At 39.5% G+C, this 26,970-nt stretch overlaps 1 protein-coding gene across 7 annotated transcripts in view; it reads right to left on the bottom strand.

Moving 5' to 3' along the window:
* Positions 1-4,662: 4,662 nt before the first annotated feature.
* The window catches only part of birc6 (baculoviral IAP repeat containing 6), a 126,124-nt gene continuing 103,816 nt past the window's right edge, over positions 4,663-26,970 (bottom strand). For all 7 annotated transcript variants that reach the window (XM_067609317.1, XM_067609319.1, XM_067609322.1 and 4 more), the window contains exons 69-73: positions 25,923-26,084; positions 23,619-23,696; positions 21,280-21,468; positions 7,948-8,082; positions 4,663-5,988 (exon numbers count right to left, since the gene is read on the bottom strand). In XM_067609317.1, coding sequence (XP_067465418.1) covers positions 5,809-5,988; positions 7,948-8,082; positions 21,280-21,468; positions 23,619-23,696; positions 25,923-26,084 — 744 coding nt within the window. In that variant the 3' untranslated portion in view covers positions 4,663-5,808. The remainder of the gene's footprint in view (positions 5,989-7,947; positions 8,083-21,279; positions 21,469-23,618; positions 23,697-25,922; positions 26,085-26,970) is intronic.

Genomic DNA, 26,970 nt, shown 5'->3' with positions numbered 1-26,970 from the left:
TTCATTTTAGCTGTGGAGTGGTTCAGAATGTGTCATTTTACCAACAAAGTGAAATTCAAAGTTATAGTATTGTTCTATTGTGATGACAAATTTATGTTCTCATAAAAACAGACAATATCACATGATTTATACGTGTTTCCTGTATATTTTTTTAGTACAGAAATATATAAAGTACCACAAAGCTTATAATGTGATACAGGTTCAGGTCAGTGCTGAACACTAGAAAGACTGAACACTAAAAACATTCATAGATCTAAAAAAGTATTAATGCATGTATCAAATACATGACTTACACACTCTTATCTATAGAAAAAATATAGTCTACAAAGCTGACATGTTAACACTTATTATTCTAATTACTTTAAGCTTATTACTCAATATATGACTCAGCTTAAAAACGAACTGAAGAAACTGTCTCAACAAGCAGCCAGACCTCCTGCACACTCATTCACTAATCACACAACATCAACAGGTGACTGAACAACCACTTAATTAAAAACGGGGTCAATTCCAAATGAATGAGTGAGTCCAGACAGCTCACTGTAACTTCAACAAGCAAACTAAGTTACCTACAGCACATTATATGATCTCTGCTGCATTCTTCTTAAGGAGATAAATTCACAAAAAAGCCTCAGAGACATTTAACCATCAGAGAAGAAATTAGCGACCACAGACACAGAAAGAGAGAGAAGCTGTATCTGACTTACGTTATCTGACGTCTTCTTCTTTCCTTCATGAAGATGAAGTATCCATGTCATAACGTCCATTTGTGGCTGTTGGTCATCTTGTTTGTTAGTTAACAGAACTTTGTGGCTGCTGGTTAACCAGTCTGATATCATTAGCAACAATGACAAACAAGCTAACTGTCCTGGTTGTTTCTCCGGTTGCTTCTCTCTCCAGCCTCCATGGTGGCGTCCTGTCCAAATCCATTCTCCCATTAGCTTAACAACAGTCCTTAACAGTCCTTCCATAAATGTATAAAGAGTCCTTCAGGCTGCTACAACAAGCTAACTGTTGGCTAACGCAAGGAGCTATCTACAGCTCGATAAAAGAAATGTAACGTGATTTATCTATATCTTACTGGTCTTCTTCTCTTAACAGTTTGTCACACTCACGTATGTTACACTGGTAGAGAATTGAATATGAAATCTGGAAACTATCATTGGACCAACGTGATGTCAATATTGCATTCTGGTTGTTGATTGGTTAGGGAGGACGTCCTCCCTTGAAGCGTCATTTTACGTGTCTTGGCCAATCACAGATTAGCATGAAAAAAAATGAAGTACATTAAATCAGTGTAGGAGATCCCGCCCTGCGGAGGACAGCAGGCACCGTCCTCCTCCGTCCCCCACTCCCCCCACTGCCCCCCACCACTTCACACAGACTGCTCTTTCTCCTCTTGCCCTGCAGGTGTCACTGTTGAAGCGTTTTAAACAGAATTTCAATAATGGATTTTTTCCAAAGAAGAGAGAAAAAAATATTTTATAAATAATACTGAGATTTGGTAATGGTTTATGTCAACTAAATATTCTTTTTTATATTTTGATCTCACTCTTACCACTTCCTCCCATCAAATTAAGTTATTTAGACATATTTGCTCATTTGCATTTAGCTGTCAGCATACATTCCATTAAGGTTTAAAATTTCCACAAATCCTCCTTTCTTCTGATCTGAACACAGTTACTCAGAGGAGTCCGTTGGTCTCTCTGATCAACAGTAAAAAAAAGACAAACCATGATGAATACACTGTAGGTGTTGGACATTTAGAATGTAATAATAATGTAGAACATTGTTCCTGGGCTTTGTGACTGCCAGCTAGTGAAAAGTAATATTGTTGTTAAATGACCTTCAGTATACAGACTGTTGGATCTTCTTAAGGCAGGACCCAGCAGTGATGATGTCAGCTCCAGATACACAAACATCTGTCAAATCAGACTTCTTTCCATTTTCATTATCAATAATTTCAGCTGCTTCAGATTTCATTCACTCTCTCACACACACATAAATTGAGTTGATTGGCTCCAACTGAGTTAATAAACTGTTTCTTTAAACATCTCTGTGTCTATACCTGTACACCTCTACCTCTTCTCTACTTTTCTCCTTTTCTGATTTTGATTGGCTGATAACACTCCAGCAGATTCTGCTGCTGTTTCTGCTCCATTACTGTTAAGTACCTTTCAGCAGTTGGGACCTCTCTCTCTCTCTCTCTCTCTCCTTTATCTGTTCATAAATTCAAAACCTCAGCTGTTTCAGGTTTCATTCACAACTCAAAACTACAGGATTTGGGATTTTAATTGTATTTGTTACACTTTATTTTGCACATTTTTACACTTCAGCTGAAAGTTCAACCAGTGAACTACAGGTCATATCTGTATTGTTCTTATAATCCAAATACAATTTCGATGCCTGTCACTGTTTACTCTTCAACTTATCGTTCTACTTTTTCATCTTATTTCATCTCCTTCAATACTTTCTGTATTTTCTTTATTGTAACATGCTGGTGATTAATGCATTTCATCCTGCAGCTTTCTCTTCAGTTCTTTGCTTCTCAGACCAAACATTTCAGCTCTGTCTTTAGGGCAATGCATTGTGAGTTCCAAAGCATTCAGAAATGCAGTTCACCTGCCTGCTTTTCATGCCCAGTGTTTTTACTCAGCATTTTCAGGCAGTTGATTTCAGGTTCCAGCTCTCGTCTTTACCAGCAAAGCATTTCAGTTTTTAGCTTCTTCAGGCAACACACTTCAGCTTCCATCTCTGCTGCTGTTACATTTTAGCTTCCAGCTTTTTCAGCAATGTACCAGATAAATTTCAGCTTTCAGCAATTGCACACATTTTATATAGTAAATACATTTTCTGGTTGAAATTGATTTCACACAACTCTTGCTTTCACAGGACTACCTGGATCACAAATCAATTCAATTTAAACGTGTAGTAATTGCTCATATGGGCATCACTCACTGTACCTCTCCATTTTTTCCTTTTTCTTTTTCCCACACTCTTTGTTTCCATCTCAAGCTTGATGCAATGTGCTCCTAATTGATCGAGCTTTGTGAGTTTGAGGCCCCTGAATGCCAGAGGACATGTGAGTTTGAGATATCGTCTCACCAACCTCATCCAAACTTTCTTTGCTTTACTTTTTACAGAAAATATTATCGCAAAATCTTTACCACCTAACTCTCACACACACTGTGCCATAAACATTATTATCTAAACATCAAGCTGTGCAGCTCATTTAGCAGATGTTTTTTTTTCTCTGAAGAGTGTAATTCATTTATTATCGATATAATCGATACACGCTCCAACAGTGGCTGCAGCAGGTCCCAGCACTCAGATGCATTTTCCTTCAGGAAATGCAAAATAGTCCAGTTCCCTTTGAAATGTGTTGAAATTGAAATATTCAAGTAAATGCAATATAAATTTTCATTCATCAGTGTCATTATGTTGTCAAATTGTGTTTCAGATGAAACCACTTACAGAGTTCTTCCCAACTTCTAAAACTGCTCTGTCACAGTTAGTGATACTGGATACTTTTTTGAGCATTTTTGGTGCAGTCATCCATGTTTTTCCACAGAACTGCAATATTTGAGTCCATTCTCTATGTTTTTTTCCTGTCGGGGTGATGGCAATCTGCAGCCTCATCAACAAGACCCAGGACCCCCCACTGACATAGACTCTATCCCACCCATGGACACTACACGTTATATTAATGTGAAATCTATAATCTTATATTGCACATCTCTCATGCAACTCTTTGTATTCTTTGTATTACTACACTTGCACATTAATTGTACTGATTATTGTGAACATTTGCGCCTTCCCAGTCAACATCCTGTACATTACTTTTTAAACTCAACAGCTCTCTTCACATGGACTATATTTCTACTTATTCTTCATTGTAAAATTGTATCTATATATTTATATCAGCTGTGGTTTGTGATAGTTGTATTTTTCTCACTTTGTTTAGATAATTGTTTTTCTCTTACCTTCTATTTTTTCATTGCTATGCACCAGAAAACATTTCTTGTATGTGAAACTTGACTTCTGGTCCAACATGAACACAGTATTGTATATTTTCTGTCAAAGTTTTGGTTATTTCACAGATTTTTTTTCTTTGGGTTCTATTTTTTACTGGTTTGAAGTAAATCTTTAAAAAAAAAAAAGAGGCGATGTCACTTACATCTGTACACCCTCTGGGATTTAGTGACACTTGAATCAGAATGTGATGACAGTTGTTTGGTTGTTGTAAATCAAACCTGATCATCCTACATCCACACAAGAGATTAGATTTGACTTTTAAGCTCTTAATAAATAATGATGTCATAAGAGAAATACTTCAGATTTGAAGCCATGTTTTTAGGGTTTTTTACTTTCTTACTGAAGTAATAGAAAAAGCAGATGCATACACCCCAAAACACAAAATAACTAGAATGCTCTGAACATGACAGATGGATATTATAGACAAGTGTAGTTTTTTTTTTTCTTTGACCAACAGTGTTTACTGGCGTCCTCCCCATCTGACGAACAACACTGACAGCTAATGTAACTGCAATCTTTGCTCAGGTGTTCAGTGTGGTTGGCTCTCCATGGCTTTCTCTCCTGGTTCAGGCAAGAGCGCTGACATCCTGTTAAAACGCAGAAAGAAGCATTCGCACAATCAATCCATACTTTCAAGCTCCATTTAATGTCCTAGCAAAAAGGAGTATGTGACTGTTCTAAGGAGTGAGTAAAATAGAAAGTGCATTTTTTTTTTTTTGTTCACTGGAGTTCAACATAATAAAAAAAGATCAAAGCAGTTTTTTTTTTTATGTCAGACGGAGCAGAATTCTTAATTTTGTAGAAATAGCAAAGAAATCAGTAAAGGTACTCTGTTGGAGTATTTGGTGGTATGGTGTAGATCAAAGGCACATCACAGCTTTGTATCTCACTGGGGATTGTTGCACACGCACAGAAAACACACATACACATGCACAAGCCTTCAAAATTACATTTTCCCATGTGGATCTGACACAGTCTTACGATCTACAGTCATGTCATGGAGAAGTTCTGAGAGGCAACAAATGTTTATCCAGATCATGGTGCTTTTTAATTTGGAGCCTGTAAAAGGGATAACATAGCATTTAAGAATGTCCATCAGCCTTTATTGAAGTGGATATGATCCTAGAGAAATCAAATGAAGCAACGGATGACCAGAGAGGGGGGTTTATCTCAGATTCTGTTACGTGTTTTCTTTTTCTCTCTCTCTCTCTTTTTTAAATAGTATCCTTAAAGAATGACCAATATATCCTTGGTTACAACTGTTCTCGCTCTAACAGTCAAAAAGAAAAAAAAAAAAAAGGAAATTAACATTCAGTAAACATTCTTCTCTAAAGGTAGTTTCCCTTATATAATCTGTAATTTTCCTCTGCCATTATGTATACATAAACAAGTTTAATAACATACCAATCAGTGGTTATTTCACAATTGGAAAAAAGCACAAAATGTTTACACTCTTTTACAGGTAAATAAAAGTTTTTGTCGACTGTTTTCAATAAGGGCGTAGCATAGTTCAGAGTTCGTCTCATGGCGTTCTGGTTCCCCACGTCCCCTCGTTTTCTGCTATTCTGCTATTAGATCTTTACATACAAATATTGACAAAGTGGTGGCTTGTGCTCTGAAGCCATTGAGTCTTTTTGAGAGTAATAATCATCATGAAGAGGAGGAGGGGGAGGGGTTGGAGATGCTGGGAGGAGGAAGAGGAGGAGGAGGAGGAGGAGGAGAAGGAGGAGGAAGGGGGAAGGGGGGAGTTGTGTCGGGGGGGGGGGCGGGGACTCATAGCTGGCCCTCGCTGCAGTGGCTGTCCTGGCTGCCGCCGGGCTTCTCTGCATCCTGACTGGGTAGATCTTTGAGGATGAGGGCGGCGCTCTTCTCTGAGAACTCGTCGCCGTCGGGCTCCAGACCGTCGGGGCAGGGCAGCTTCAGAAGCTCCTCTCTGAGCTGAGCTGTGTGTCTCTGCAGGGACAACACACACACACACACAGGTCAGGCTTAGCATTAGATCAAACATTTAAGCAATACTTGGCCAATTTAGCAGGTTTTTTGTCGACAAATCCCATTAAAAGAGTTCCCCTCTCAATACTTTCTGACTTCCCCACCATGTCTGTGACTCTCAGCTCCAAACCCTCTGGTTCCTACTTACACACAAGCATATCAAGACATTTAAAAAAGACTCAGTAATTTCCTAAAACAGCTGTAGTTTTAATCAAATGTTACTCAAACAAATAGTGAATTTGTTGGGGACTATTTTTAGCGGTGGATGAATCCACATTTGGTGCTGTAGTGAGTATTTCTGGTAACAGGATGGTGTGTGTGGGACCGAATCAAACTAAAGGGCTTGTGCTGTGCATTCAGTGTTGGTTGGTGTTTAGTTACCATTTAAAAACTCACAGTAACACTTCACAAGACATCCTACAAGCTACAATGCTAATGTTGCTAGCAGTAGTTTGTTACTTTTAATCCATCTTTCAGTTCAAGCTGCTGTGGTCAACAAAAGTGAATGCAGCTCAAAGTTCATCATGTCAGTGCAAAATAAACTGAAATAATGAAAGATGTTAACACTACATTTTGACACAGGTTAGTTAACATGCACTGGACTTGATGCTTTAGTGATGACATGACTATACAAATAACAACTGTACACACAGTAAAACAGTGTTTCCACTGATTTTGGGGGATTTTGTTTAAATAAGTGACTTAAAAATGAATTGATTATTAAAGTTGTTGTGATTAATCACAAAATAATCAGTTAATTGTTGCAGCACTAAACTCATTGACAAGTTTTTAATAGTTATGGAGCTCTAAGATATACACACAATACTTGTTAATACAATAAATTGATTGGTTGGGATGTTGATTACTAGATTTATCCTTTAAGAGATTCATAAACTTAAAATCACCCATCATCCATAATTAAATATATACAGTTGGAAATATAGAAACAAACAGAACATCAATAAAAGGAAAAGCTTTTAAGCAGCAAATTAAACAGAATGCTTCCATACAGGTGAGTGAATGGTTTAATGCTATGACCTTACAGTCACAGACTCAACACAACTCAACACAGATGGGAGATTTTGGAGTGACATGTCAGACAGCACTCTCCTCCACCATCATCACAACACCAAATAATGGAATAGCTTTTGAAAAAAAAACCAATGTTGTTCATCCCTCCAGAACCTCTGGGTGTCACTCTCAATTTAAATATCTTCAATTAATGAGATCTATTTCTAACTCAAGGGAATCAAGTCAGCAAACAAAACAGAGCAGGATTATTGTTTAAAAAGCATCTCTGCTGGCACACAACACTGAATGAAGAAAATGAAAGAGAACGGGGGATTTAAACATCCTTTAGGCTCTTACAAAGATTTGGCAGAAATTGGAAGCTGAATGACCAGAACCTAGAGTGTCCTGTTCAGTGGCCTGCAGCTGTGAGACAACAGCTGGCTGTGCTCAGGCTGGATAATTTACAGTGGGGATTAATTGTGTTTATTTACTGCCAGAGGGAGAGGAGAGTAGAGCTGCCAGAGAGACCAGACACACTCACAATTTGTGGGTGTTGGTTATTGTGCTCCAGTGTGAGTATCTGTGTATATTATGAGCTCCTGTGTGTGTGTTGCAGAGGAAAGTGGGCTGGGGATGTGAATTAAGGCCGCCTGTCGAGAGTCCGCTGTCCCCTGGAGCTAATTCACTGTTTATTAGCAGCACACGAGGGCTCAGACACACACTGTGGCTACATGCACTGAAGTAACCTGCTTACTGTCGGCTTTCTGCATGAAGCTCATTCATTAATCAGCATTGAAACAAAAAGCTGGCTTCATTTATCACAGTAAAGCTCGGATTTACATGTGAAACATGCACACAAGCAAGTGCAGAAGTTATTTTTAATACATTAGGTACATTTTATGACACTACCTTTAGTGCAGCAGCGTGATGGGACATGGTGCGGCCGACCCTCTTGTCGCTGCTGTACTGCTGGATGTCAGCGATCCACTCCTCACACTGCGACATGATCTCCGTCCGCTTCAAGTAGAAATGTTTGTGGATCACCTGCAAACACACGACACGACATGATGAGTTTTAGAACAAAGGAGTCTTTAATCACTGTCAGAACAAGATGCTAAGAGTTAATATGCTCAATAAAATAATATAGTTTATTTACATACATTTTTTTTATTCCTATTACCAGTATGAATGGGCAACGAGTGTGTGAACATGGGCCATCCTCTAGTAGGCTTTAAAGCGCCTTTACGCTGTGACACCGGAACAGTCGTGAAAATACATGGGTCGAATAAAATCTTGGTTGCAATCTGTGTAAAATATGTTTTGGATCTACAACCAAAGATTTTTTTTACCACATTTCTTTGATGATTGTCAACTTTCCTGTCACACAGCTCAAAACCGCACAGTGTTAAGGGACCTTTAGTCGCGCTGAGCTGAGCCGAGCCGTCACACAGCTGCGAGCAGTCAAGCTGTGGGCAGCGGAAAAACACTCCCGCCCTTCAACTACAGCACGGTAAAAGAAGTTGTTTACCTGGAAGATGTGTTGGAGGTGTGCTAGTTTATAGAAAACATTGTCTGCAGCTCAGCTCAGACCAGCATAAATAAGTGGAGTGACCCGGGGGAACATGGAAAAATGGTAACAGCACAGGTGGGCTCATATCTTCTATCACTATTCACTCCCTCTACTATGTATGTAATAAATCTCACACCATACACAGCATACTAATTTATCTTTGACAATGAAAACCATCAACTTCTCTCTTCATCTCTCCACCACTGAGAGGGTGTTCATTACCGCGGGCGCTGAAGTCACACTTCCACATCATACGTACGACACTGCTCAATGAATGATGTCAATCATCTACACTCAAAGTCCCCTGCTTTCCTGCCACTCCACACGGCTTCCTAGCAACAATCGCCGGGGCGAATGCATCAGTATGCAGCGAGCACCGTGGTGAATGTGTGTGTAACTGCTGCTCTGCTGGTAGAGGGAGTGGATTAGGTATTATGGTGGCTGTTGATTTGCTGTTTATCAGGAGAGGAGAGGCAAAGAGGCAGCGGAGAGGTATTGAGAAGCGCTTTAATCTCTCTCTTCCTTCTACATCCCCCTCTTCTCCCTCAATCTTCGTTCCATCTTTCTCGGTACTTCCCCGTCCCTTCCTCTGTCTATCGTTCCTCCTGCCCAACCCCCCGCTCCCTCTGCTGCTCAAGTTTCCATCCAGTGAAGTGGGCGACGGTCCCCAGCTGAGAGGGAACGTTTCAAGGTCACTGATTTGTGGTAAACATGGCTTCCTTGAGGCCGAGACAATGGAGAAGAATCAGGAAGTCCATGTACGACCCATGATGAGAATCATAAAGACAAAAGCACATGCCTGAAATTATGCGTAGACATGTTCAGACATATAGTTGTGTCATATGGTGTTTTCCCCGGGGATCCATGTAGCGACGGCCGGCAGCTGTTTGACTTTTGATATTTGGACATGGCCATCGATCACGGCATGGAAGGAAGCTCTATATGCAAACCATCTCTGATCATGGAGCAAACGTCAGATTAGGGCGTCTTGACAAATGACCTTTCAGGAAATACATGTCTTTATGCACGCACACACAAAAAGGTACATTGAGAAATGTACACACAAGTACATTTAGCTCATATGTGCGGTCAGAGACGAGGTCCTCTGATGGAGAGCCTGGCTGCCAGATAAACTCAGTGACCTTTGAGGTAATGCCGTCCACTCATTATTCCACAGGGCAACCGAGTGAGGAAGAAGAGCCAAGGACCATGCTTGAAACGCTCGAAACATGAAGGGTCAAGGGCAGGAGTGAATCACGCAGCCATTAAAAAGTTCCTTATTCTTGGTTTTCTGTATTCCATCAGTAGTGTGCTGAGACCTCAGATACCTGCACTACTAACCCTGACCACAGCTCTGACCCACTCCCACACTGGACCATCAATATTTCCAACTCTGATGTCCTCAGCTCAAGCAACACCAGAAAATCCTTTCTTTTTTATATATATGATTTATTATTTGCAGAATTTTCGACACAAAAAACAGACATACATAAACCCTTGCATGTATGACCGAATAAATGAAATAAAACAAAACATTCTGGAGATTGAGGTTAACATCGGCAGAGGTTGTGTGGATACTAAGGGAGTATCAACAATATAACCAGGGGGATGCTTAGCCAATGGGGACAGCATCCAGCTGAGGAAACCTGACATATTTCAAGAAGGGTTGCCAAATTTTTATAAAATTTTACATTAGAGTCTTGAAAGGAGTGTTTAATGTATTCTAATTTCACAAAGGATAGGGCATCTTTTATCCAGTGGGTTTGAGAGGGAGGATGAGGACTCTTCCAGTGCATCAGAATAACACACCTCACTAACAATGTGAGAAAAGCTACAAGTTCAACGAAATAGGACAGCAGTGAATGATCAGTGAGTAGGACACCAAGCAAGGCCAAGTAAGGGTGAGGGGGTGGATGTTAACAGATGTGATGGCTGAGAGTGAGTCAAAGACAGACTTTCCAAAACAGAGATAGGGTGGGACAAGTCCAGAACATGTAGGTGAGATTAATGTATGGTATTGTACCAAAGTAAACATCTAATGTACAGGTAGAAATGTACAGGTACACACATACTCTGAGGCCTTTCATGTGGTATTATTTCTATATATTTATACCTCCAAGCAGTAGATGAAGCCCTTGTTTTGTCAGGCCACCAGTGAAAGTTATTTGGCTTACAGTAATTAAGGACAGGTATTGTTGCTGGAGAAAGCATATACTTTTTGTCCACTTTAATGCTGACAGTGAAATATTAAAGTGAATTGAGTTGAGTTTGGTGATGCTAGATCAATAGACTATGGTACAATAATTTGATCGGTAGAAAAATAATTGACTTATTGCTGGAAGTGTAATGGAAAACATGGACATTATGCGTCATGTTAGAATGAGTCTACTCAGTATCACTAATCGGTTCGTAAAGTCACTGAATACATCAAAAATGTATTGTATTCTAAAGACGCATGACTCTCATGTTCCCCACACACAAACATGATATTAAGGTGTGGATCTTTGATATCGCTGCACAAAAAACTGAAACTATATGCATGGCTAGATACCACTGCCTGTAAATGGATTTACTTGAATTACAATTACCTTAATCGAACAGATCGACCAGCTGACTTAGTGTGTAGATTATTGTGACCCAATAGTTCAGTTTTATCAAATTCAAAAATCCTTGTTTTTATCTTACTTTCTATGAAGGTTAATAAAGCTGGAAGCCTTTCCAAACCACCAGCCACCACTATGATATCTGCTGAACTGTCGCCTCCGGGATGCTACTCCCCCTCAGCTACAGCTTCACACACACACACACATATACACACTCTTAAAGAAAAGGTAACACTCGAATTGGACTGCTTGGTTTCACCAAGTCAGAGATGTCTCTCTAAAACCAATCAATAATGCAGTGATACAGAGTACTCAACGGAACAATCCAATTCCCTGTCAGGACAGCTTCCTACCACTTTGTGCTGTGTGTGAGAGAATGTTACGATGTGATACTATACGCAGTGAATGGGAAGGATTTTGTGTGAGACTCAAAGTGTTTCTGTACACATTTACTTGAGAGATAAAACTGAGCGTGTTAGGCAGCAATATCCTCTGTGCAGCTTTGGAGAGTTCATTGAGTCCAGCTCTCAATCCACATGAGCATGGCCTCCAGACGTCAGCCCAAGAATATATGGAAGTGGATTCAACCTCCAATGCGACTCGCACAGCCTGATCTGTCATATACCCATTCCTCTCCTCCGGCTATGAATCAAATGGTCTGGTCTGTGACATTGACCCTCATCCTATGGAACTGAACCATGAGGGGGAGAGTGTTATATGCCTGAGATGATGCCGAGCTAGTTAAGGATGTCATCTGTCAGTGGCAGATGTGAATATAAGACATAAACACGCAACTTGCTAACACTATACACACAGTGAGGCCCTTCCTTACCTCAAACAAGCACATTTACAAGTGTAGTCTCGTTCTTTCTCACACACACACAAACACACACAGACACAGATCCATATTTTAACATGCGACCCATTGTCCTTAATTCCACCTGACAATCTGCTGCTGCATAATTCAAGGCTGTACTTCATTCTCGAGCTCTCCTTCCATAAATAGCAAGTGAAACACTGGATTCTCACACACACCAAAAATAAGATGTTCACGCCATTGGATCCCACCAATCCCACTAACCCTAACCCATTATATGAGCAGAAAAACACTAGCATCATCACCATGGACCCATGGAACTGCAATGTGTGTGCATTTGAGTTCTGATGATAAAAATGATTTGCTACGCAAATAAAAGCAAATAAAAATGTAAAAATGTACCTTTGATGACATATAAGATTTGAGAGCACAAAATTGAAAGGAATCTGTAAAAAAAATACTAAATGGAAAGTTATATGAAAAGGTATCAATTTTGGTGTCACAGGGAGGAGAATGTCTAAAAGCCTAAAACCCAGCAGGAGGCCACAATTTCCAATACACTTGGACAACACAACCTCAACTCACTTACTAGCTTGCTCTGTAGCTTTCAGCCATATCAAGCTTTCAATTTTTCCTCAACACTTTTAGGACTTCTGTCTATGGTGGCTTAAAGGTTGTAATTAAGAGTTCGTTTGTAACCCTGGAAACTGCAAACCATGCAAATTCCACTCACTGATGAAGCTGATGTGATACATTTGAAAACTCTGGAGCAAACTATTAGATAGACCTTGAATTGAGACTGTTTTGTCAAACTGCCATTTCAAAAGTCAAGAAGGAACTTTCAAGCTCAACATATGGATGATTTCGCAATTCTTGAGAATGCATCCCCTAGGGAGCGTGGATGTATTCAGCTAATTTCATGGAAATTTATTCCACTAAATCTTGCGTGCAAAGATAACAGAATGACTAACGATGTGTCATGGACAGCTAACTGTATGTTAGTTTTCCTTCCAACCAAAGACTCCACCCACTGTTTGGCACTCCTTCAGGTACAGGAACAAAACGTACCAGTGAATTCACCTGCTGAGGTGATTGGATGGAAAGAAACCTTGCGGACTACTGGCTCTCTATGGCACATGGTTGGGTAAGGGTCTACATTTCATCACAATCTAGCCAAATCTTGCTCTGGACAGAAAGTCATGATGCACTGATGGAACAAGAACCCAATAAACTGACCAACGGACTGATCCATCCTTAAGCAAAGTGTGGTCTACACCATCAAGCAGTTGATAGAATGTGTTATGGAAAGAATAGTGAAAATTTGAACTCACCAGAAGTAGGTGACTTACAAATGTGTGAAAATATGATGTCAGGATGAATAGTTAAAAACAAAAACAAAAAACAACACTGAAAGAAGAAAGATCTCTTCCATTAACGGAGACTTTTTACTGAAATGTCCAAATTATTGTGGACTTGAACTGAAATTGATATATATAAATGATGTATATGTGGTCAGATGAGCACAATGAGGTGACATATACACTTCCATTAGTCAGCAGAGCTCAGTGATAACTGGTGGCTTTGCAGTTACATTATTACTACAGTGGACATTTACAGCAGAGTGAAGAAAACAGGAAATTTTCACAACTAACCAAATAAAGCATTAGTAGACAAAAGAATCCTATGAGTATATTTAGGAGGACTCTGTCTCCTACATAAACTACAACTGAATCTCGTGCTGAGCTCATATTGTCAACACAGCTTTAAAACACATTTTCTGTGATAAGGATGCAGCCGTGTTCAAAATGAGGTCAACATGATGTATAAATGCAAGAGCCTGGTGACAGGGTTAGAGAATAGTGGAGCTGGTGCCAGCTAAGAGCCTGCTGTTATTCATCAAGCACGAAAGACCAGCTGGAACAGCAAAGGTTGATATGGAGGCTTCTGATGAAGCTGTACACTGAAATCTGACAGCTACAAGAAGACAGGGGCCAAATGGTTCATATGGAGGGCATCGTCTAGGACAAGTGGAGCAACTCTATTGATTTTCAGTCATTCTGGAAGACAGCCTCCAAAGACCTGGAGGGACAGTACATATAATGATGTACTGTGTTTCCAAACAGAAACAACTCTGTGAGCCGAAAAATGGAGACCTGGCAGATGCGCTACATATCCGTACTTGAGCATCAAGACGGGTCATTGAGAGGATGCTTCTTACTCCCACTCATAAAACTGCCACATTTCTGTGTCAAGATTCAAAGTGCTAAAGTGCTGCCTTATCAGGAGTGACAGGATGTGCTTAGGCAAGTGAGAGACTTGACAGCGTCAGTCTCGAGACGCATCAGCCCAGCTGCAGTAGGGACCACCACGTCAGCAGACATTGCTGCATCTTCAGCACCAAGGACAGCAGATGTAAGCCAAAAAAACACTGGATGTACTACCAGGCACGCATACTGTTCAGGAACAGTCTACTGTCTGACTGTATGCTTGAGATGTTTGATAGGTTATTTGTACTCTGTGGGAGGCCTTTAGCACTTTGGAAAACACCCACTGATGTTGACTTCATTGTTCCTGGTGAATGACTGTTGGAATATTTCTGACTCAAAATATTCTGGCATAAAGGAAGTTATCTGCAGCCTGGTTCCTGACCTCTGGATCACAACCCACATCTCTAAATGTTCAATGATTCTGTTGTGCTCATTGACGGCTATGCTCATCAACCAATCAGAGATTAAAAATAGGGCATCATCTTCCAACATAGCCAGATAGCTGGCTACATCCATGAATAACAATGACAGAAAAAAATCCCACAAAAACGGCCATTTTGATGTAGCTGTTCAGTTTGTTGCAAGTTGACTTACAGAAATAACAACTCAAATCACCATATTTCTTCAATTGTGAAAATGTGGAGTTAACTGATCGTAGAAACCGCTACTGTGACTTCTGATTGAGAATGACATCTGCAGAACATTTCTTTTTCTGTATGAGTTGTAGTGGAAATCTCACTTGACTGGATGTTACATTTAACATTACACTTCCTAAACAGCTCTGTCTGAATTGAATGCTGTCACATTACCAAAATGGCTACAGCACACACATATTAGAGATTTGTAAAGGTGCCATTTCTTTCCCTCTCAGAGCAGCACTGTTATTCATTTCTCCTTTAATGAGCTTCTTTAATGAGAAATACAATCAATTTATTAAACCATAAAATACAATTAAAGAGGCAATCTTAAGTTCTAGAGATGTGCTTATAATAGGTGATTTATTAAAAAAAGTTTTTTTCATTTACTGACTCATTCATATAAACACCCAGCAAATGCATTTGAGAAAATATAGACTAAAATGAGAGCCACAACCTCGGACTGCATTAAAAAAAAGCAGAATTCTTTATGTCTAAATGGTTTTGAATGGTTATCAGCGAGAAAAAGGCAACTATTAAATCTATTTGGTTCATGGCTGGTTGTTTTCCTCTGTGTCCATGTTTGTCTCAGCTAAAGGCTTAAAGGCGTTAAAAGGCCAGTGGTGAGAAAAGCACATGGGAGTATCTCACCAAGCTTAATTGAATTTCTGTGTGCGTATGTGTGAGATTGCTCAGCCGGGTGGCATTGCCAAGAACTACTATGTCCCCTCAATATCTCTCGGTCCAACGGTCCATTTCACAGACTGGCTCAGTGATGTCATGGACCCAGTTTTTTTTTTTTTTTTTTTTAAAATCCCAGCATTGCCTGCTGTGCAGAGACCAGATAGATTTATCGTATTTCACTTACAGATCCCACAGAAATATTAGCAGCACTGGCTGTGGATGCATAGAGAGAATAAGGTACCTCACACAAATAATCCAACTCAGAACATTTTATACATATCCTGAATAAAATATGGACAACTATAATGCATCTGAAAACCTGCGGCTCTGCTTAATTCATTAACACATGTGATAAATCCACATGCTATTTTTGTCAAAGTGACTGTGTAGATACGCATTGCAGATTTCTAAAATCAGAATGCATTACTAGGCAAGATGCTCACTGTGATAGATTATTTAACTCAGTTAAGTTTCATGTCTTTCCCAGTCAAAAATCTAGCACACTATAGCATGCTTGAAGTTCTGAAAATTGCATGGTATTTAAAGCAATTGGAATGAAACAGAAACATAACACTGATATTTTACAAAAGTGGGGCCCTGCACGACTTTCACCTGGTATTATGTGGTATGTAATCTATGTCATGCAATTTATCCCACATTCAGATTTAGGGCTACATGATATTGGAAACAAGACCAGGTCAAAACCTAGTAAATGGCTGGACTGGCTGTGTATGGTCAATGTGTGACATTGTGGCTAGTTTGTTACAGGGATAGTCAGTGGTGGTGTCTATAATGTGAATTCCCAGATATTAAATGTTCATCTGCAATTTTCAGTAGTGGTCCCAGTAATATTTGCTGGTAAAGTGTACTGAAGAAGCATCATGTGTTTAAGCTACACTAAAGAAAAAAAATAAAAGTTGAACAATACTTTCTACTCATATCTTGGGATTTTTGATTTGAAAGAGAACTTATTTTAATTCTAATTACCTGTTAACTCCCCTTGTTCTTTCATCTTTTTCACTCTGTGGATGTCACTCGTTGTTCACTCTGCATTGAGTGTTTTGTCAGAGTGATGGTTATTTGGAGTACTTTAACTGTACGCTCTCCCTCATGCCTCTATGCACTTTTTTTCTGTCTCTTTCCCAGTCAATGATCATGGAGGCTGCAGTGGAAAATGTAAATGAAAGTTTTGACAGCATTTTGGGTGCAAATTCAGGAGGCTTATCTCTGCCCAGTTACCACAGTTACAGTCAAATCAAGCACACCTGCAGAGCAGCCGCCCCACACTAAACTGATATAACAGCTACATGAGTCTCATGTTTTACCTGCAAGACTGTTTTAATGCTGCTGTTCATCGTTTGTGATGTGAAAATGTCACAGAAATAAAAAGCTTGCGTACTGGTATTAGTTCAGTTATAAAATCCAAGCGCACTGTTAGGCGTCTCTGCTGTTGGCTGCTGACAGTGCTGTCAGCTGGAGAGTCGATCACACTGGATGGTAGAGGAGGAGACAGCTTGCTGGTACGTGTCTGTTTAAACAGGAGTTTAGCAAACTGTGCTGCATTTCACACCGGAGCTGAGAGCGTCAGAGCTCGGAGCAGGAAACACAGTCACTATGCTGTCCTCTGCTTCCATTATCTTGTGCCGATTCATTTTGAAATAGCAACTGCCAACGGGGAAACACTCAGTCAGCCTACCAATAGTGTAACTTCATCACTCAGTCAGGCACTCAATCACTCATGGACAACTGCAGTTACAAGGCTGGTCCATGGCTGGTCCGGCCAAAAACTGAAATTGCGATATCTTTTTTTTCCTGCAATATATATTCCAGTACGAAAAAATATAGGAAATTTCACCAGATACATGCAGTGTTATTCATGTACAGATATACAATTAACTCATCAACCATAATGTTCATCATTTGGGTACTTTAAAAGCCTATCCTCTCCTAACAAAACAAAACCCCCTCCTACTTCTACCATACTTGGCTAAGCCCTCTGCCACCCCTCCAGAAATCAGCTTGGACTCCTCCACTTTCAGTTTTACGTATGCGACTCTGACACAGGCATGGACAGGTGGAGAGGTATTTGGGAAAAACAACACGTTTCGTAATAAACTTTACAAATGGACTTGTGTGTCACAGTTGTGCTTAATCTGTGTGATGGAAGATAAACAGGCCTCCTGGTGCGGCTGAGGATGGTGAAACTCTCAAACTAAACTAAACAAACAGATTTATCTATATGCTGACAAGATGTAAGTCCAGATAGATCTGGATACTGCAAGTTCTGTGTGTGTTAAGCATTTCTTACATTAGCACACGGACCAGCCCCATGACTAAACTTTTTAACTTTTAACCAGCACTGCGACGAGGTGCTGCTGATAACGGGAACACAGGCACTCAAAAGCTGCCTTGTGTAACTAAACACCTGCCTCAAGCATCCAGGTGACATTATCTGTGACAGTAGGATGCATGTTTACAGGCAGGTGATACACAGAGTCTGCATGCACAGCGATCAGTTCACTATGTGCTCTGGTGAAGGGAAGAGAGAAAGACAAGGAGAACAGGATGCCGTCACAAGAATTAGCCCACACTGGACACCTGAAGGAAGGCATAAGAGAGGAAGACCCAAAGAAACCTGGCGAACAGTAGAGAGCTGAAAAGCCCTGAAGCAGACCTGGTGTACCATCCAAAAGTTCACCCTAAACAGAAAAGAGTGGAGATCCTTTGTTGCTGCCCAACATGCCATTAGGCATAAAGGGCAGTAAGTAAGTACCCCTTCATCAGAGCACATTGGGAACTGATCAAACTAAGTCATACTTAAATTATGTAATATCAGCTGAACTTTTCTTGTAGATTAGTCATGGAAAATGAGAACCTGGCAAGTTTTCCTTTTGTATCAAGCAGCTAAAAAAGTTGTAGCATAAATGTGTTTGAGTTAATTTGCCTTACTTGACATTGCACGTCCTGCAATGTGACTACAGCTCATGCACACATCACAATGTCCATGCTGAAACAATATATAATGTAGCTCTATTTGGACTGAACAATCAATTGTTTTATATTGAAATGGCAATTTGAAAGAGTGCAATTTTCAAGTCACAAGAGTCCCAATTTTAGTTATGACTTACATTAATATCAATGTTTTAATAAGTTGTAAGAGATTTTAATAAAAGTTACGTAGGTGACCATCGGCTTTGCAATAACAGCAACTGTCGCAAGAACAGCTGCAGCTAATTTACATTCATTCATTGAGCTCACCAAACTACAAAATCAAACCCTTGGCTGTTGTCTGGTTAAGCTTTCTGTATGCCCATGAATGTAACATTTAAGCTCAGCCAAGCCAGTGGACTGTGTGGTTTTTCTGTTCAAAACCACCTACAGAGTGGCGAATCTATCTCTACATTATTGATCTAACTAGTTTTATCACAAGTTAGTTAGCAGTTAGCTTGGTATTTGTCCAGCCTGACAGTTAGTTTGAGCCTTTCACCTTAAGGGATATTAATCTATACCTTCTGTATTCTGGGTGGTGAAAAAGTTTGTCTACTTCCAGCTGTGAAGCTAACATTAGCTCAACCAGCTAAAGTGCAGAGCTGTCAACAGTCTTATTACACTTACAAGCAGTTTATCACTATAAGTGGACGACAATACACTCTTGAATTGAAAAGATAAATGATTGATGTTAAATAGTTACATCATTAATGTACAAAATATTAACTTGATTGGAAATTTTCCCCCTACAGAAAGTTAGTTGAATTAACATTTCTTTAATTTACTGATTTGAAAAAAGCACACAGGGAAGGATCAACAAGAAACATTTTCAGATTTTTTACATGTAAAAACATGTTTGTTATTATGCTTGGTAAAGATCTATTTTGTTTAATTACAGATACACCACGGGTACAGGCCTGGAGATTAATTCATAGAAAGTTATTGCAATTAGATATTTTCTTCAGGTTGTTCAGCACAAAGTGATGGCTTAAGTATCTCCAGAGCTGCAAACCCAAAGCCAAGCTTCCAACTGACCCTTTGGAAACCTTTGCATGACATCACACTATTTTCATGTTTTCTACGTTCTGTTTTTCTCATGTAATCCTGACAAGGTGATTGGATCACTTTTCTATCTCTCCCTCTGTTCACCCCCTCCCCCTCTCTCATTTTCCTCTCCAAAGCGCTCCTGTTCCTCCGTTCCTCTTTCTTGACATTTCTGAATGAGTCTGCTCTGGATGAGCAGGTTGAAAGATTGTTATCTTCCCCGGCACTATCCGTCTCACCACGGACCATTTAAAGGATCTCAGGAAATCAAAAAACCTGTGAGGAAGAGAGGTGGGGGAGGAGGGATAGGCCAACCTCCAGACGATGTCATCTACCAAGGAATTAATAAGAGGGGAATTTATTATCAGAGAGCGTGCCCAAACAGCCCTCAGGGAGGAGAGGAGGCTTTTTTTTCCCTGTTTTGGTTTCTGGACTGAAATAGGTGGAAATATGTCAAGAAGGGCAGAGGTATGTGGCTAATATATTATGGGGATGATTCTGTATTCCAATGTAACTTTGTATTGAGAGTGGAAGTGAACACCAGGGTTACAGGTATTGACATATTCAAGATGGGTTCAAGTCATTTTTGCATGTGTACTGTAGATTTGGTTCTGGTGGTGATCCCTAAATGATCACACCATTATCAAACATGAAATGTTACCATTAACCATTCCGTTTAGTAATAAAATGACAATGATACATTGTATACATACTGATTACTTTCTCCTTGTTGTGCTTCATCTTAAACATACAGTATGTGTCATTTGAATTTTTGGGTACATTTAAAGAGTGGTATTTGGCTGACAGTGAGTATCAGTCATATTGAAGATCTACAGTTATAAACAGTCTTGATGAATGGGATGTTCTGTTTATGTTGTGATGGACTCAGACTCGAGGATATGGATCTTCAAGATTGACATGATGAGGTTTACATTAACACTCAGTGTAATAACTATAGGTTGTTTGAGACAGACTTTGTTGTTGAATAATCTATATTTTCATAGCCCTGTGTACAAAATAAATCTGTCTTAGGTGCAGTCATCTGTGAAAGCAGATCAAGATGACAGGTATTATTTTGTATTAGTTTGTCCTAGTTTTGACAATGGGAGGAACAATTAAACAATACTGATAAATTAGTCTGTACACTCAAAAAAACTCCAAAGAATTAGCCAAACTTGCTAGTTTTTTTAGGATTATAGCTACTTTTCAGCAGCTTCTGAGTATTTGCTAGAGTATGTTTGATTGCTTATCTTGTTCTGATCTACCTTATCTATTTTGTTTCTTTTTGCTTTCTTAAACATTTAGTGTGGTCATTGTTGATTAAAAAAGGAATAAAGTCTAAGAATTCATGGAAAATATAAAGATAAAAAATGGATGGGAGAGCTTTTGAGTTTCCTGTTTCCTTGTCAGATTCTAGAGGTTCTGTTCTTGGAGGATTTAACTACTTCTTGGAGATTAGCTCCAAGTCAGGTTAAAGTCAGGGGTTCTGTTAGTTATTATGCCTGTGCCAGGCTTGGGCCTCAGTGAATTGAGCTGAATTGTTTTTTCTTACAATGGTAGCACTTTAATTCACACAAACATCTGAAAGGTCTGAATGAGTATCTGAGTATTCATGATACAGTCAGAGTCCTACCTCTTTGAAGCATGGCGAGGGGTTGCGCATCTGTTCCAGCATGGCCCATTTGACGGTGGCCTGCCGGATGTTGCCATCATATTCCCGTGAGCTCTGGGTGCCACTGGGAGTTCCACGGGAGCGTTCATAACCTGGCTCATTGAAGTAGGGCTCAGCCACCAGGATGAGGGACTGCACCGACACTAGCACCTACAGCAGATTGAAAAATGAAAGGAGAGGCAGGGAGAATTATGTGATCAAAATATACAGGATTTCCACTGTGGTCCAAATAGAAAATTCCATTGTGAAAGTACATAAATGATATAAAGGGTCGCATGGTCTGGTATCCAGGAGAGACTGGATGAAAAACACATTCATGTGTCCAACCAGTTAGGAAACACATGTAGGTCTAATCCTGATCTATTGGTAAATTACTTAGACATCCCCTCACTGTCCTCAATCTCCAAAGCTTCCAAAATGATCTTGGCAGTGGTGGACACTTAGGAGAGAGTCTGACAAAAGCAGGGAATATTTTGGCCTCATAAAGATATATCCTTCAATATATCTTTATTAACAGCTCGATTAATGCCTTGGCCTGTCTCAAGGAGACTGAGGACGTCCTCCTGCATCACTCTGTCCATTCCAAGTCACTACATTACCAACAATGACAATCGTGGGCTTGGAGGCCTGCCTGCTAGCCCTATCCACACTGGAGCTAGATGATATGCACTTGAAAATGCTCAAGTGGATACCAATGACCTTCAACTGATGCCATCTGTCCGTCTTAAACTGGGTTGCCAGATTTCAGAGCTGATATTCACCCTAGTTGATGACCGGTTGATCCCAGCCCACTCCCCTGTCTCCTATTCACCAACCCCCTTTATTTTCCATTATTGATCCGCAGCATGCTAACTGGAATGATAATCAATGGAGACATCTCAATGCACTCTCCAACCCTGCAAATGAGGGAATTATAAAAAAGGAAGGAGGATCCATTTCCAAGGGCTCTGGCTCGCTTGTTGATGAATCAATATATATGGAAAATGAATGCTGGTGTATGTGTGGCAAACAACCAAATAATGTGTGTCAACATGTGCTGTTTATCCATGAGCCTGTTCACCACTTTGGATGTGCTATAGTCCCTTAATGCTGTACGTTATCTGTTGAACACACTTTAAGCGGAAACCCTCAAGGCTTTAGGCAGTGAAAACACCAATAAATAAACTCTCTTTTTAAAATGCTTGGATAACAAACATATTCACTTACCCATAAATTACATTTGAAACCATTAAGTTATTATTCAACACTGTAGCTCTACAATAACTCAGCAGGAGAAATGCAGCTCATGCAGCAGGCGGAAATATTTGCTCCATCCTGCTTCTGGTGTCATATCACAAATATCTGTAAGAAACTATTCTAATCTCATTTATATCTGCTCTGAATGGCCACACTAGGAGGCGGGGCAAAAAAGCCTGTTATCTTAGAGAGGACAAGATACAATGAATTGTACAGATAGGATGCTCACTTTTGGACAGTCTCTCCTCAAAAACATTCATGGTGTTGGATGGATTTGACATATTCTCATCTGGAGTGGTCCCCTAATTCCTGTAGTTCAGAATCCAGGTCAATCTGAATTTTCAACAGCTTGGTTTCAGCTTTGTCTGTGGCCTGTATTTGAGTTTCATCTTGATCCTCTCTTCAGGCATTACAATTCTTGTTTTAGCTTTAATTTTGTCAAAAATACCTCCATGGTAGTACTGGCAGAGGAATCCTGGCCATCTTCTTTTTTGTAACTCTTACTGCAGTTACAGTTTATTCTTTCCTTTGGGAATTTTGCAGGCCCATAAACCTCAATCATTTGACAACAAGAGGTTTTTTTGAAGACTTTGAGTTGTATTTAGGTTGGTTACATTTAATTCAACATGTCAGGAAGATGTTTCTGTCTTTTCATCAAGGACAAGACCACAAACTGAGGATTTACAGAATAAAAAGTGAAAACTGTCCACTAAATCAAGGCTAAAACAGATGGCATCTGAGCCAAATGTGCAATCTAAGCCAACTGATTCTGACTTCAAGATGAGTGATGTGTGTAAGCAGGCATTCCCTGGAGGTTCAAATGATACTGGTTTGTGTTTGGCTTGATTAACACCCACACACTGTCACCAGAGCTAAATAATAACTTGACTTTAAAAAGGATCCTTCATGTCAGCTGTCGAAACACCAAAGCCCATTAATACAGAGCCCCTGGCAGTGTAATGACAGGGCAGTCATAAACTATAGCCTGTGACACAAAGACTCAGACAACAACCCTGCTGATCCATTTAGACAGGTGACTCTGTCATGATGGATCTCCACCTCACCTGTAAAAAGCTTGAGGTCTGTGGGTTCCATTTCTCCTCTGGTCTCCCGTGCCATGTGTTGAGGATACTTAAACATACCTGAGTAGGAGATACATAACATTATTGCACATACAGAAAGAAAAAAACATAAGAAATCAATCTCAGTAAAATGGAATACACCCCACACATTGAGCTTAACACAGCCATTACACTGGTTGCTAGGACATTCAAAGCAAAATACCTTCGGCCACTTTATCTTTAGGTGTTGCCTATATGACCAGCTTTCCTAACGGTGCATTCTGACTGTCAGCAACATTATTTAAGTCGAAATCCATTAATTTACCGCAGAGGCAAGCAACTAGGGAGACATTGGCTACAGCTCAGCAAGTTGTAAAACATTCTCATACATCATGCGTCATGGCATGTACAAAATGGATAACAAGTTGATTGTAGCCATTCAAAGTTAAATGTAAATTGTTTTTTGAATGAATGACAATGAGCCTCTAAGAATTGAAGATTGCAGGATGGCTTCATCAATTTCCTGGTTAAAGGCCCATCTAGGGACGGGCATTGCAAACTAGCTTAGGCTATAAATGCTGTGGTATGTGGCATAAGTTCATGCTATATATTTGTCCCTATACAAATAAACAATAAATAAATTTGATGGCAAGCTTTGAAATTAAGCAATTACTAAAAAAATGTAAATAAGCTAAACAAAATCTGTTTGCTCCTATTTAACTTTAATGAATACTCCCTAATGTGTGCTTGCTACCCATGTTTACTAATCTGAACTGTTCCCAGCATTGATTTGCCTGTTTAAAACTTTGCAGCTACTTCAGATCACAGCACTGATGCAATTACAGCCTGTTGCATGGCTTACAATTCTCTTTCCTCCTTTTAACCATCCATTCATCCCTCATCAGTGTGCTGAATGGCAGCTAGCTGTACTATTGAAGTGGGAAACCCCAGGTATTTCTTATAGCAGCTGTCTAGGCCCATTATGGAAATTCATGTGGACCGTCAGTGGCTGCCTAATGAAGTGCAGCAGATGGGGTGAGCTATGGGACCTTGACCCCAACTCCTCAATGGAAGGAAGCCAGGGCCACAGTGGAAGAGCGATACATATTTGAACATGTCTGGAGGAAGCCTTGAGGGATGTCCACTTCCAAATGTCAAGTTTAAATAAAAACTGGACATCTGACAGACCCGGGAAGGTCTTCAGATACACTAGATTAATTTGACACTCCAACACCATCTTGGATGCTTGATGGACAACCAGGCGGGTTATTCTACTCACTAGACAGTCTCTGATGTTTGAGTTAGACTGCAAGTCAAACCTCTCAACCCTGAGTTTTTTTTGTTTTTTCTGTTTGATTTATACTTCCTTTATATTCACTACATGTCTTAGCTAGGCATATAGCCATGCTATTATTTTCAGAATATGTTAGTCTGCCTTTGTTAAATGCCATCATTATGAAGCAGACATATGGAAGTTTATAGTGGCTAATATTAAATTAAATAATCTAATCAAATTGAAATTTAATTTTCTATTTGTGTGAGCATGATGTATGACAAGATTAAATTTGCTAATACAAGCCAGAAGGCAGGCTTTGACAGAAACCAGAACAGTGGAATAGTGTCCTCTGATAACAGTATTTCAGCCAATCAGATGGAGGAATCATACCATTATGAAAATGATCAGAATAACGTCAATTTACATTAAATTTTCTTTAGATGTCAGCTCAAATCCTGGCATAATTTAAATTCAAAGGTCCACTTTGCAATTGTATTTTCTAGGTTAGGTTGTTCAGTTCACATTCAGTTTCGATTATAATTATGGCAGTGTTATGCTAAGGGGTACACTGACATTTATTTGTTGATGCCAAAATTTAAATTAAATTTTATTTTTATTTTAAATTCTATTTTTATTTCAGTGTTTTTAAGCAAAAATAGATTTAAAATTTTGAAATTTTATCAACGTACTGCACACACAAATGGAAAATGGCAATTTTAGTTTGACATTAAGAATTTAAAAGAAATATTAATATTAATTTTAACACATTCAAATACTGCCAAAATGAAATCATTTTAATAATTGCAGCTGTAGACTTCCATAAAGAGATACTGCTATCACTAAAAAGAGTGAGTCAGGCTGACTTTAACAGTATGTATGTATTCTCATGACTATGACAAATGATAAAAAAAATGGCATACATTCTCATAACTTTATCGCAACTTTTTAAAAACACAGTATTATAAAAAGATAAAATCTTCCATCACATTCACTTGATTGAAGACTAACATTAACAGAATTTTTCAACTCACTTTGCCGTCATTGTAGAGGTTAGGGTTAAAGCGCACACTGTGTCCACCAGTGGTCTCTAGGTTGACCAGCGGAGGTGAGTTGGGATAATCTTGGGGAAAATACACATCAAACTCGAAGCAGCCATTGGCATATGGGGTGTCAGCTGGGCCTGTGATGAGAACCTGTAAACACAAAGAGGGGAAAGGGTATTATACCAACAGCCCGAAAGAGGGTAGCTATTAATCACACACTGAAAGAGGGTTAATTAAAGAAAGGTGGACGTACTGATAACAGTAAATATGGATTAAACAAAGGGCATACAGCACAATATTAACAGAGAAATCGTGACGACTCTTTTACAGGCTTTTCCACAGTCACAACAATGTAATCAACAACAAGGCTAAGGGTGAAATTAGCAGAAAGAAAGACCAGTTCTATCTACAGCACTCATGGCATTTGATGCAAAATCCAATTTATTCCCTCACTAAATAAGATTAGCTCATTAATCAAAGAAACACAGGCACTTAAAAACAGTTATAAGGACATGAATATATATGTAAACATAAACAACTAATCTAAATCACCAATACCTCTAATTACAGACACTGTCAATGGAAACCCCCAACCATAATTACAGGATAAGCTTCGAGGATTTAATATTGAAGAACTGGCTACAAAAAGCCGTACTATTGTGGAATCAAACCTGGTGAACTACAAGAAGCAAACATGGTTATTATGTTAAATGAAACTTTGGTAGTTTCCGGCTTTGAAAAGGTAGAAAATTCCAAAGCAGCTGACTCTGCATTCTGTATGAATGCAGAGACTTTCAGTATGCATAAATATATATCACACCTTTTAGACAGATTCCTCCACTGTCCCTTGCTTATTTTCTCCATATTCCTCCTGCTCTCTTGCCAAAAGAACCCTCTTCTGGAGCATCAGGGTCTTAGCCAGTTACAGCCACATTAAATGTCTATGACTATAGCAGAACTAATCTGCATGGATGACTTTACACAACATTCAGCCTTAACGAGGGATGGATGTGTCCCTTTGAGTGAAACTTAGGGC

Source organism: Thunnus thynnus, chromosome 14, assembly GCF_963924715.1.
Source record: "Thunnus thynnus chromosome 14, fThuThy2.1, whole genome shotgun sequence".
In the NCBI taxonomy this organism is placed as follows: domain Eukaryota; kingdom Metazoa; phylum Chordata; class Actinopteri; order Scombriformes; family Scombridae; genus Thunnus; species Thunnus thynnus.
Note: the sequence above shows the minus strand (reverse complement) of the source record. Positions and strands in the feature narration are given on the sequence as shown.